This window comes from Rhipicephalus microplus, chromosome 10 (assembly GCF_043290135.1).
Source record: "Rhipicephalus microplus isolate Deutch F79 chromosome 10, USDA_Rmic, whole genome shotgun sequence".
Lineage (NCBI taxonomy): Eukaryota > Metazoa > Arthropoda > Arachnida > Ixodida > Ixodidae > Rhipicephalus > Rhipicephalus microplus.
In genome coordinates this window covers 24,528,283-24,541,514 of record NC_134709.1, presented here as the reverse complement: position 1 = coordinate 24,541,514, position 13,232 = coordinate 24,528,283, and the positions used below count along the sequence as shown (strand labels likewise).

General features: G+C 44.9%; 1 protein-coding gene across 10 annotated transcripts in view; it reads right to left on the bottom strand.

Moving 5' to 3' along the window:
* Window positions 1-13,232, bottom strand: part of LOC142761617 (F-BAR domain only protein 2-like) — an 81,411-nt gene that overhangs the window by 1,304 nt on the left and 66,875 nt on the right. For all 10 annotated transcript variants that reach the window (XM_075875248.1, XM_075875249.1, XM_075875252.1 and 7 more), the window contains 6 exons: window positions 12,523-12,692; window positions 11,595-11,740; window positions 10,323-10,535; window positions 9,836-9,981; window positions 7,607-7,823; window positions 4,652-4,819 (listed from right to left, as the gene is read on the bottom strand). In XM_075875248.1, coding sequence (XP_075731363.1) covers window positions 4,652-4,819; window positions 7,607-7,823; window positions 9,836-9,981; window positions 10,323-10,535; window positions 11,595-11,740; window positions 12,523-12,692 — 1,060 coding nt within the window. The remainder of the gene's footprint in view (window positions 1-4,651; window positions 4,820-7,606; window positions 7,824-9,835; window positions 9,982-10,322; window positions 10,536-11,594; window positions 11,741-12,522; window positions 12,693-13,232) is intronic.

The following is a 13,232-nucleotide window of genomic DNA, read 5'->3' as shown; positions in this document are numbered from 1 at the left end:
GAGACATTGTGGGAGAGGTTTTAAGAGGTCTGGATAAATTTTTAAAATCTACAATTCTTCAGTGTGTATGCAAAGTGTGGTACATGGGTGCTTTTAAATTCAGCCTCCATCAGAATGCGGCAATAGCAGCTGGGAATCAAACCTGAAACCTCGTCCACAACAGTAGAATGTCAGCTTAAGTTAATATTGACCTTCACACAGATATTGTTCCTTGTGGACTTCCGTCACACTACTCTCACTAGAAAAAGGTCCTCGGACCAAATACAACACGCAGCTGCGGCAACACTATAACTTGTGAATCCCTTCAGCCGGCATTAGCTAGTCAATTCTTTGTGAAGTTTGAATTTATACTGCTTCGGCCTAGTTCATGGGTTAACCAAATTACTAATTATTTTGAGATCACAATGTTCCCTTCAGAACTGAGGTCAGAAATCCCAAATGATTACCAAGCCCTTGTGCTCCTTAAGTGGGAAGTTTGAACACACTTCTGCAATGACAATCAGCCATAGTTGAAAACCGAGCATCTATCACCCAGATTGGCTTGAGGTACAGTAAAACCATGTACAATTTGTATTTCATTGGACCAAAAGTACAACAAAATTATCTGAATGTTGAGTGATCTGATGCGAAACAACAGACAAGCACTTACTAAAGCAAGCTGCCTTTTTTTACTGAAAAGTTTTGAAACTCTCAACATGGAGGCTATAATTCTCATTATGTTGGAACTCAAAAAGATAACGAATTTGGAGACTGTTGCCAATAAACCGTGCATGAGTTTCTCAGATACTAAGGTGAGGAAAAATTGAAATTATCTGAAATTCCAAGTTAACGATGTTTTGTACACACTATTGGTAGAAAATTTAATGAAACATAAACAACTGTTGGGCCCTGTTTGGAACTAATGGTGCATTAGTCAAAATTGTTCCAATTATGCTTCAACACAATTTGTAATGCTGTACAGCCCTCTCACGGTTGAAGTCCAAAAAAAAAGCTTGCCCAAGCTAGATGCTGAGCTACTCAGTGCAATAGCCATCAAATTTAACTTACATCAAAATTTAGTAATGGACTCAGCTCAAATATATGGTTATGAGAGAGTATGGTGTTCTGAATGCTTTTAGCGAATGTGTTCTGAATGCTCCATTTCAAATACATTATCAGCATTTGCAACATCATCAGCAACAACATCATCAACATCATCATCATCATGCAACACCATTAGCATGCCACAAGTTACACTGTGGAGTACTTTTTCTATTTGTTGAAAATGTCAAATGTGTAATACACTCAAACCTCGATATTGCCACGTTCCATTTCCCAAGTTTCTGTTATCGTCCCAAAACACCACACGATTCTCAGCGCAAACCGCGCATGCAGCTTTCGAGAAGGTTCCGGACTGTAGTAGATCATTTCGATAAAATCACGCCCACTGTGCGAACGGTACAGATTGTTCTGGAACCTACGCCACCGCCAGCGATAACGCTAGAACATTCGACGGCAAGAGTATAAATTCCGACGCGCTTCTACGCTTGTCAGTTGTTGATCGAAGGCCGACGCTCCGTTCGCCGCTATTAGTCCGAGACTGCAATCTGTGCGAGACTGCTGCTGTAATTGGACTTTCCGTTCACCGGGCACAGGTTCGCCCAAATAAACAGTTCAATCCCAACACGAAGTCTCCTGTCTTCGGCCACGTCACGACCCCGTGACAATATAACAAACTTAGATATATCGAATTAGTTCGATATATGAAAAATTTAATATACCGTATTTACTCGCATAATCCTCGCACTTTTTTTGCCGGAAAACCGATGCAAAGTTGGGGGGTGCGAGAATTACGCGGGGAAAAGTTTCCACGAAAACGTAGAGAGCGAAAAAGAAAACGAAGTGGCCGCAAATTGGGATTCTCACACCAGCAACTTACAGCAAGCTTTAGGAAGCACTAATTAGAACTTACCTCATCAATAAAAGCGGAGGTTCAACACAAGACAAGATTTATTTGAGACACAAAAAGTGGAAGCAAATAGTCGAGAATTAGAATACCACACGCAAAGCTTGTGGGCGTTGCGGGCGTAGCGGTAGTGTTCGTCGCTGAACAGAAACGCTCAAAAGGTAAGCCTAGGACGTCAGTACTGGGCTGATGGCTATTTAACAGAATCGTCCGTAGTTTCCTTCTGAAGAAATAAAGTTTACCATCAATCTCAGTTTTAGGCACACGGCAGACCCAACGCATCTTGGTGGCTTTCAGCTGCCGTCACCAGTAGCGAACCCAAAACTCGTAGGCTCTGAAGGGCCTACCGGCGGCCCTGTTGCTATTGTTTAGTGCATGATCCATCACTTGCAACTTGAAGCAGCCGTGTAGCTTCAGTATCGCCTCATAACGTGCCAAGGTTACCGACACAACAAACAAAACACGCCGCAACGCGCACTGGCCACTTCGGCTTGGCTTGGATTGGTTTGAATCTCCATGCAATAGAACGCTTGATGCTTAAGAGATGGTGCCAGATGGCGCGCGCTATCATCATCAGTGGCTGGAACGAGCAGACGACTTTATTGCGGCAGTTTTCAGGGGTGCGATAATTACTCGAGGGAAAAAATCGTATTTTTGTTGGGCGATGTAGGGGGTGCGAGAATTATGCGAGTGCGAGGATTACGCGAGTAAATACGGTAAAAAAAAAAAAAGGCCCCAAGAGCTTACCTGTAGCCGATCATCACTTACAATAGGCGCATTCAAGAGTGATAACTAATTCTGCACACACATCGCAACAGAATGACTTATTTGCGTGAAAAAAAAATGCTAATCTTAGCCTGTTTCTTCATTTTTGAACTGTTGACCCTAGTTTCGATCTTATCACATCCCGGTGCGACAGCCCGGTTCCCTTCATGCGGCCGATACAACGGCGAATGATGCTGAACGCTGCCGCCACTTCAGCGGCGGAGTACGTGCGTGTAGCCAGCGCCTCGCCCGGACAATTTTCCTCGCCACATGAGCTGTCAGTGGACATTGCAGTCCGCTTCCACGAAGTTGTTCGCCGACACTTCGTGTAGGATTGCTGCCGGGAAACGCGACGACAACTCGCGAAATGCGTCGTCTATGTGCTTGTCATTGTCACCTTCACCGGTTTCCGCAAGTTCCGCCATCTCGAAGCCTGCTTTGCAGAAGCAGTTGACCACTGCGTACGTCTTCATGTCTCGTCAGGCATTGAAGATCTCCGCGGGAGAAAACTTCGCGGAGATTTCCGGCCACTCCTTCGTAACCCACTGCAGAGTGACCTGGCTGCTGATAGCTTTGCTTTCGCCAGAATTGCTTTTGCCAACAATGTTGTAGCGCTGCTTAAATCGGTGAAGCCACCCACTGTTGTCGGCAAAGTTGTTTCACCGAGTGCAGCGGCAAACCATTTGGCCTTTATGGTCAGCATGGGGCCATCCACCGGAATGTTCTTCGCGCGCACTTCTAAAAACCAGGCATAGAGTACCTTTTCTACATTCCCGTGAGCAGAAGCGCGCACATGACAGGTTTCTAACATTTTTTGCTCCGCCGCCTTTGCCGTGATATTTGCCTTGTTTTTCAAAAAGGTACTCGGAGTGCTCCGTGGCATCCCGAAGCCGTCCGCAACGGTCGAACATTTCTCGCCCGCCTAAGCACACTGAATAGCCTTGAACTTTGTCGCAAAGTCAAGGGCCTTGCGCTTATCGACACTGGCCATAGCTACAAAAGAAGCCAAGGAGTCCGCAGCGGCTACAAGGAGTCCGCAGTGGCTATGGACACCACGCACTCAAAAGAGAAGTGCTGCACATGCGGTGGTACGTGGGCGACGCGTCAGCGGAAGCAACAAAGCGCTCACAAGGCGATGGACACCTGCGAGGGCAACAGCAAAAGGCGTGAGCTTTGATTGGCTGATCAAAACTCGCAAAACTGCAACAAAAAAAATAAAAGAAAATGGAAAAGAAGGAGGGCGGCGGCACCTTCGTGTCTGCTCTCCGAGTCGACGGGTGCGCAAACAAAGCATGAGAGAGGAGAAGAAGAACGAAAAAAGAAAAAAAATATGTTCCACAAGTTAGAGATTGTGCAGTCCGAGCCCTCTCGCCCTTACCTTTTTTCGAGAGTTTTGGGTTTTGGCAGAGGCGTGAAGTCGCGCGGAGATCGCCGGGCGCTGCGAGTGCCATAGCGCGCCTTCCATCTCGCTGCCGCCAAGATCCCGAGGAGGAACAAGTGCTGAAGTGCACTTTCCTCCTCACCCGGTGTTCGATATATCCAAAGGTGGGTAAAAATATTGTTCGATATGAATGTGTGAATTTCTATACTTTTTTTGCAAAAGAATTTCATGGGGATAACTTACGAGTTCGATATACTCAAAAATTTGCTCTATGTGGGTTCGATATAACCGTGTTTTACTGTATAACGAAGTAAATAAAGAGTACTCCTGCAATAGACATAGTGCTAAAGATGCAACTCTATAACGAGTTTTCGGATACAACAAACTTTTTCCAGTGAGATGCAACTTTGTTATATGAGGTTTGAGTGCACATGCTTATGGTTCATTTCTTGCATTTATCAAAATGAAGATACTTCATGTTAGACCATTTATGTAGGCACACTCAATGAAGGTCCCCTCACTGTTCGCTCTGTGGTCTTCCTGTAGCTTGGCATACAGACCTGCACACTTGTTACGCCGCCGTCCATGGGCACGCCCAGACACAGTCCTGTCAGCGGTGGAAGCCCCGGTGCCGACGGGGCCGGGTTCGCCGATGCAGGCTGGCTCACCCCGGTTGCTCCTGTGCCCGCCGGCAGGCTCAGGGCCTTGGCATTGTACTCGTAGTCGATCTGAAACAGAAGGGAGAACATCAGCTCACCAACACAGCGAACCAGGAGAACCCCGAGGGGAAACTCTACCAATCACTTTCTTAAAGCGGGATTCACACGAGGGAGAAATACACAGGGAATAAAGACGAAGCCTAGTGACGTCAACAGGCGAGGACAAGTCCCCCTAAATGTCCCTCACTCACACGGACGAGGCAAACTGTGGTGGAGATCAGTGTAACCAGAGCCTCCACCATATAACAGAGCGGGAGCACTGAAGAATTCTTTGACCCCAGCCATAGATATCGGCAAGTTCTCGTCTTGGAGGGGGGGGGGGGGGGGTGTTCAAAGTCTTAATTGGAGAAGGAGGAAAGCGCTGGTGTTTCTTGGGTGAAGAAAGTGCTGCTGTGGTTTGAGAGAAGTGCCCATTTTGCACCCCTCCCCCCTGCCGCTTTGCTGCTTTTAGAAACTTTCTTGTTTATAAGTCTTTTTTTGTGCGGAATGCGGGCGCGGCGTTGCTGTTGGTGTGACTCGCCACCGCAAGCTTTTCTTTTTTACAAAAAACGAACTCGCCCAAAGCGACATTTTGGGCAGCTTCATTGACAAAGGCTTTTCTTTCTTTTTTTTTCTACTACGAAATCGCTCACAGTCTCTCTGACTCGTCAAATACTACTATTGAGTCGGTAGATAGGAATTTCAGTATCTTTCGATATCGGTTGGCTTTCTGTGAGTGAAGGAATTATGCTATCATAGCATTTCTCTCATGAGAACCGAGAACGTAAGGGATCTAGCCTATTAATATTTGACAATTATCTGTACAAGCGTTTCATTATAATTTCAAAACACAAGGTAATAGAAGACCACTTCTGTCTTCACTATGAGAACTCAGCCTAAGATTCTGCTGTATCAATGCAGCCGATAAAGTAAAATGTGAAGTATTTCATGTTTCTGAAAATAAAAAGCAGCTATCGGATTCTACGGCTGCCTATATTTTAAGCGTTTAATCTTGAATAATAAGGCCTGTTAAAAATTTCGTTATGAAGTAAGACATCTCCACCAGGCTGAACAAGCAGAGCAGTAGAGGCAGCAGTAACAACAAAAGCGGGCGATGTCACAATTCTAATGAGAATAACCACTTTAAAACAAAACAAAATATCACTTCATAGAGATGGTAGTGCTCCATCATCTGTTTGACCATCGTCTCCCACACACCATTCTTTAGGTTAGTTTTACTATAGTCATCGGAAGCGATGATATTCTTCCGCGAGAAAAAAGAAAAAAAGTTGCTTCATCATTGATTTTCGCCATCACGGTGCACGCAAGTCCGGAGCGCAATTTGGAACAGCCGTCGCCACCAGGTTCTGCAGGCACTGCAGGAGAGAGGGCTACAATGTGGCCAAAGACCCACTCGAAATTCCACTACATCCCCCACTGCACGTAGATCATTTGACCAGTCGGAGAAACGATCCCCGTCTCCCCAGAGGAGCAGCGAGGAGGTCCCGTCGACACACTAACCCGTGACGTTGTTGTCACGTGATGCGCCATCCTCGCCTCTCCTCCGGGGATTCCTCTCTCGTGTGAATCCCGCTTAAGGGGGGACGTGCCTTTGGAAACGAACTTTCTTGTTTCTGTTTGGATATTGACAAAAATTGGCACAGACACTAAGAATGATATTGCAGTGCTTCCATGAAAATTTCGAGGTGATACCATGAAAACTTAACAAAAGACAAATTATTTCTTCATTGAACCTCGTGGAGGGTCTGGAGGATTTACAAAATGATAGAAATAGTTGGTATTTACCGTACACACGGCCAAATGTATGCTGAAGGGGGCTGCATCTTCAAAATAATTTTTTTGCAACACTAAAACTTGTAAAGTTAATGTTTTCTCCCGCGACACTGCAATGAGCACAATCGCGCTACAAACAAGAAGCCCTACGAAAAATTCTTTAGGGAGTAAAATGAAAAACTAAGACCGCAGTCCTCCCCTGAAGCACAGTTCAAAGAGCATTACAAAACAAGCAGAATCAAAATCTGTGAAATAGTTGCCAAAATATCTGCTCCACGAGCTGAGCATAATGCCAAAAAACAGTATTGAGAAAACTGCGTTTAAAGTTTCACCTTCCCTTTACGTCTCTAAAACACCCCCCGGTAATGTGCACCATAATATCTGACGAAATTCCACACATTTTCAGCAGAGGCCTACTATAACTTGGCCAGAAGTGAAGTGTAGACCAGAGGAAGGTTCAAGTGAAGAATAAAAGTGCTTAAACTATAAGAAACAGTGCATGCCCTAAAACTACAAGAGCAAGTGGCAAGATGAAAGCCGAATGCAGGATCCGAAAGTCAAGCCATACGGCAGAAGTAAGAAGTGAATAGAAGAAGGTGCGACTAGATGCATCATTGTCTTCGTTCAATCTGCACCTAATCCAGCTGTCGTGACATTTACACTAAATTTCTTTACACTATTGAAGTTCTCTATAAATACGGTTAAATGCCTGCAAATGTTTTCATGTCTATACAGCAGTTTACCATTCCATGGCTGCTGCTGTCAGGGAAATCAAACAATGACTCCGATTTCATGCTGTGAAGAAAAGCTTTTTCTGTGGCTTCGATGACAAATTAATTGATTTATTAATCAATTGATTGATTAATTTACTGATTAATTTGTTTATGTACTGATCGATCAACTGACTGCAGGTGTTCATTCCATATCTTTCTTTACCTCCATTCTAAACACTGCTGCGGTTTCTGCACCCTACAGACTAGCATGGGTGCATCGACACTGACTTAAACTCCGTCATGAACTCACCTTGAGGTCAGTATTGTCCTCCTGCGTCTTCCAGAAGGCAACCAGATGCAGGGGCGCTGACCGGGCACCAGGCCCGGCCCGTACATGATACTTGAGGATGTCGATGTTAAAGTAGGACGCCGAGGGCGTCTGCTCGTGCTGCCGCCGCAGAAGGCCCGTCAGCACCGACATGTTGAACTCGTATACGCACCGGTCACTCGTCGACTGACTCGCATCTCTGCGCAATGCCGAGATGAAGCAAGTGAACTGGCAGGCTCCGACACTGGCTCAAAAATGTACTTATATCAACAAGTGCGCATCAAAGCACCTATATACCACGAACTCTTCAATTCCAACACCCTGAACCCCAAATTCCCAAACAACTTAGAGAAGCACTTTCACAAGTATACTATATCCAACAAAGTTCAAGTCGCCCATGCCATGACTGTCATTTTAGAGTTTTTGCACAAGCACAAAGGGACAAATTTGAGAAACAAAAATGTGCGCAACATTGCCCAAACACAAACATTAACTAATGCTACTTGCACACATTTATGTTTCTCACCATTGTACCTGTGTGCTTGCGCAAAAACTTGAAGATGACAATGTTCCAACAAGGCCGAATCGCAGTTTTGCTTCGACTGTCGTCGGCTTACCAGACATGAATTAAAGTGGCCAACTCACTCTAGCTCATGCACTTCAGAGGCCCGCCCTTCAATCTTACACAGTGTAGACCACTTACAACCGCTTATAGTGCAGAACCGGTTACAATGCGGCCTTTTCCAACTCCCATTCGTCCTCCCATAAAACGCCATGTATAAGCATATCGCTTATTGTGCAGTGCCCCAAGATTATAATGCGGTTGCCGGAAAATCTTTGTGACAATTGCGGTGGCGAGCGCGCGTCTGAAAAGAGGCGCGCTGGGTCTGAACTGAGGAGTGAACGAACGAAGGGCAGAGGGAAGAAAAACGAAAAAAAAAAGACCGCAGCACGCTCTGCGGGCTTACCAAATAAGGGAGGAGGGCAGTAGCACCGGCGCTGATGCGGCTACTGTGTACGCGTGTCGCTAGCGTGGCTCCAGTAGCGCGCGGCCCAACATGGCACGCGCAATGCTGTCCTTATCAACTGCGCTCAACAGTCTGCCGTCGGGAAAAGCGTCGACATTATCTAGCTTGCTACAGATATCGCTTTTGCTACTTCGTGCGTAAATTTAAAACCATTTGCAGTTTTCCGACGTGAGCTTTCACTTTTGCTGCCAATGCTGTGTATTACAGATGCTTGGCGGGTTTTCGTCATTGATCTCCCGGCTGCGAACGCAAACTTAATATCACCCACGCTGATTTTGGTTCAGTGCTTGAGTGCAATCTTTTTCATGCCAGATCTTCATGTCTTGGACAAATTTAGCGCAACAACTTCGAACGACAGGCTAAGCCTAATCAACGTTGGTTGCGTTGCAGCAGTGGTCGCGTGCTAAATAGCACTTTGGTATGAAATCAATGAAACTCTTCACGGTCACTGCAGTTGATGGGAAGGAATTCATATCATTAATGAAAACGAGAGTGGCACTTGTAGCGCTCCAATGGTGGTTCGCTATTAGATAGCATGTCTTTAAATCGGGTGCCGCCCATGAAATCAAATGACTGATATCTTCAGCACGTGAAATTTCGGAAGTGATTTAATGTAGTTTGTGTAATGCGCATAATCGAGGCGGTCTGAGGAGTAGTCGGCAAATTTCTGCGATGGTGCTTTCTTTTGTAAGACCCCCCACCCCCTATTTTTACATTCATTTCGTTGGCAACATGTGTCTTTAGACGTCAAATTTTTGTAACATTCGAAAATTTAATTCATTGTAAGCGCCACGCATCACATGCTTCGAATCTAAGACACGCGTAGCTGTATGTCCAACATGTTTTGCACATGTGCGGCCCTTGAAAAAGGTTGTTTTAGTGTGCCGCTTATAGTGCGAATATTCGCGTCTCCTGCGACTTGCAGTATAAGAAGTCTATACTGTAATTATGTTAATCAAGTTCAGCTGCAAACAATTGTCCTCTCATTGGCATCTTTTTTTTTTTCTACTACTAAGATAGCATTACTCTGTCCTGAGAAGCCCCTTAAAAATGTTTCTATTATAACTGAAAAGCCTCATTAACCGATGAATATTTAGTTATTTCAGCTTCAACTATATTAAGTAAAATGCATTATCTCGCAGATGTCAATGCAGCTTGAGTTCACCAAAACACCGCAACTTACAATGTAACGAGGTTCTTGTTGGGTAGAACATTGTCAAAGCGGGCAGTGTTGACCCTGAATGTTAGTGCTGCTGGTGATGGGTTGTTTGTCAGCACATGCACAATGCCTGCCGGGAAGGACACCTTCATGTCACCTAGTAGCTTTACCTGCAAAGAGAAAATTCGCTCAATTTCACGTTATCAAGTGTATGAAATGATGCATAATTTGATACACAGATGAGATTTTACAAACATTCTTTCTTAAAAAGGGTGACTAATGATAAGACAGCAAATTCTGTTTCTCTTGCATTGGACTAGAAGTCAACTGGGGTTACAGGGCCGTTACTGAATCAGTATAAAAAAAAAAACTTTGTGAACTTAAGCTTCACAATACCTCTAGCGGTGAAATTCAGTATGCACGAACTGCAAATTGTTATCTGCACCGAATTTTAATGGGTACCTGCACCTATATAGCATACAATGAACTGTTAAAGCAAACCAATCAGTACCTGGCAGAGTGTCTCATCAGTTCCTCGGAAGCGAGCGTGCACCACTTCCTGGAACGCGACAGCCAGCGGTATGGAGTCGCTCAAGCCAATGGTGAGCGGCGAGGGACCCCGCGACGAACCAAGTGGCATAGGTGTTGTCTTGAAGTCGCTGCTCAGGCTTCCTACGCTCTCCGTCCGACTCATGGGCAGCGGTGAAGCCCGACCCCGCACAGCCTGTTCGCATCACACAAGCAAGGCGGAGCCCAGCACGGTCAGTCACAAATGTTTATGAAAACACAGCATGATGTTTCCTACAATATTTACTTGAGGAATCTGTGGCACTGCCACGGTTTAGCCACCGTGGGAATGATGGATAGTGCGTGGATTTGCTTGCGAATTCTAAACACCTTTGGCTAAGCTTATTGTTGCGTTTTGTCTATCCTTACGAAGAGAAGAATGGCTCGTTGCAAACCCTCATGAGCTAATTTGAACTGCTCAACCTAAAAGGGACAAGAGGGGGAAGCATGACCACTGAAAATTTGGCTGGACTTCTTTTTGCAACAAAGTGGGTGCAGGTCGCACAGAGTCGAAAGAATGAGGCTTAGGTGAATCAATGTGCTAAAATATGAAAAATACTCTTTGAAATCTGTGATGTCATGCACGGGAATTTTAGTGTGAAATTAAAAAATTAAACATTGACACTGATTTTTCTTCTCTATTAAACCTATGCTGGTGAAATCAGCAACATCAGAGTACCCAGAATACAATTATCAAATTAAACCAATTCACTGTTTCATTTTGATGTCCCTTTAATCTGCTTTGAGTCTTCAACCAAGGTCATGCATGTATGAAAGAAATCAATTCCATGAAATGAATGCAGTTCGTACTATCAGCGTCATTTGAAACTTGAAGAGTGACAAGTTTTTGCGGTGGTACAGTGCGTGTCGTCCACTTATCACTATCAACAGGAACACATATATGCGCAGAGCTGCCAAACAGGATGCACACACCTGTCAAAGGTCATACACTCAAACCTCGATATAACAAATCCGGATACAACACAATATCAGGTATAACAAGGTAAATGAAAAATAGTCTTGAAATAGATTTAGTGTTAAAAATACACCCTTAAAACTAATTTTCAAATATAAAAGCACTTATTCTAACGTAAGATGCAACTTTGTTGTAATGAGATTCGAGTGTAACTGGACGCACGCCCTATACTACCACGAAGGCTTGTCGCCGTTCGGCTTTCATTTGGCGCTGACAGTGCACGAAAAAAAAATGGCTAACCTCCGATCGTCTAGACGGCGGCCTCGGTAACGCAGGCCCTGTGAAGGCACTTGTCGGTGTTCCTCCCCTGCTGGTGGTCGCCCCTTTGCTTGCCTCTGAACTTGACGACTCTGCCTGTGCCTTGTCGTTAAACAAGTCGCTCAACGCTGCAAACAGAGTCGAGAGGAAAACATTGTGCCGGTTGAAGCACTTCTCATAGAAAGACGGTTTGAGCTGGAGGTCACAATGGTTTCAAACCACGTGGCAACAAGAAAGTGAGGCTCTCCAGTGTGATGAATGACCCTTACCTACCCTTGATGCCTTATGTCACTTTTCAAGTCACAACACAGGTGCCAGGCAGCTGTAATTGATGTACAACAATAACCCCTCGTGACACGTCGTGCTTATTTGCCAACAGTTAAGAATGCTACTGGCAAAGAAGAGACATCGAACAGTGATCTAATGATGAATCAACCCGAAACTCTCTCATATCACTTCTGAATGAAATGTTTTGTTACGCACAATCACTTTTATAAAGGCATCACCAAGTTCAATGAGACGTTGGGACGGGTGCTTCGAAAGGAATTTCGTTTTTTTTTTTAGTAAACATTTTAAGGGTACTTGGCCCCAGCAGACAGATACAGCATATAATTTCAGTGGGCCATCAAGCTCGTTTTATCAAGCAATATAACATAGCTTACTGCACGGCGTTAGGGATCATTTACATTAAAAATGCAATTAACCAATATGAAAGAATAACACTTTACTTTCACTTGCTTTTTATTTGGTTCCCAAAACACTGACATCAAATCACATCAGCTTCATGTATTTATCGACAGACGATAATAATCTGCTTCGAAAGGACAGGACACACTCACAGGCTCGTGTGTTCAATTACAACAGCATTTGCTGCTTGTGCAAGCGCTCAATAAGCGATGGTTGCCCTCACCTGCATATCGGTCCCAGGAGGGCACGCTGCTTGACGCGGAAGGCTGTGATGCGGGCTCACCCTGGCCCAGTGGACTTTGAAGTCTCGTGGTTGGCGTTGATGCACTCGCGTCCAGTGGAAACAAGCCAAGCATGTCGGCTTCCGTGCCGCTGCCTACGCCGCCGCTGTCCCTGTGAAGAAGAACAATTAATGTCTGGCATTCCTGTCATGGGAGCCAGTGGTGTTAACTTAGCTAGAAAGTCGCTTAATTTAGTGTCTCTTGAGTCGTGCTAGCAACAGTTCTATCTCTTGGGAATCTTGGTGACTTTTTGGGGGGACTTCCAAATTTTAGGTACAGCGTTTTAAAACAGACATAGAAAATTAGGAAACTGTAGGAACAGCGGAACGCTTGCAACGAGCTTCAATGAATGAGGCCAAAGCATAAAAGATCAAGTTTCTTGTGGTGCTGCGATCTTTTGCGTGCAATGTGGCTGTTCCGAGCACTTCGTCTGTTTCGGTTAGAGATGGGCAAAGCAGCTCCGAATGGCTAATGGTTCACCGCAATCAGGTGGACTACAACTACTCACTGGTTAACAGTGGCGTAGCCAGGAGGTAGAAGCGCAGTTCAACTTCATTCGCCACAGCAGAAATTGATTTACAATATTGTTTAAATAAAATATAATATATTCACATGCGTTATCAAGTCAAGAACTAAATGCTCAAAAAAAATT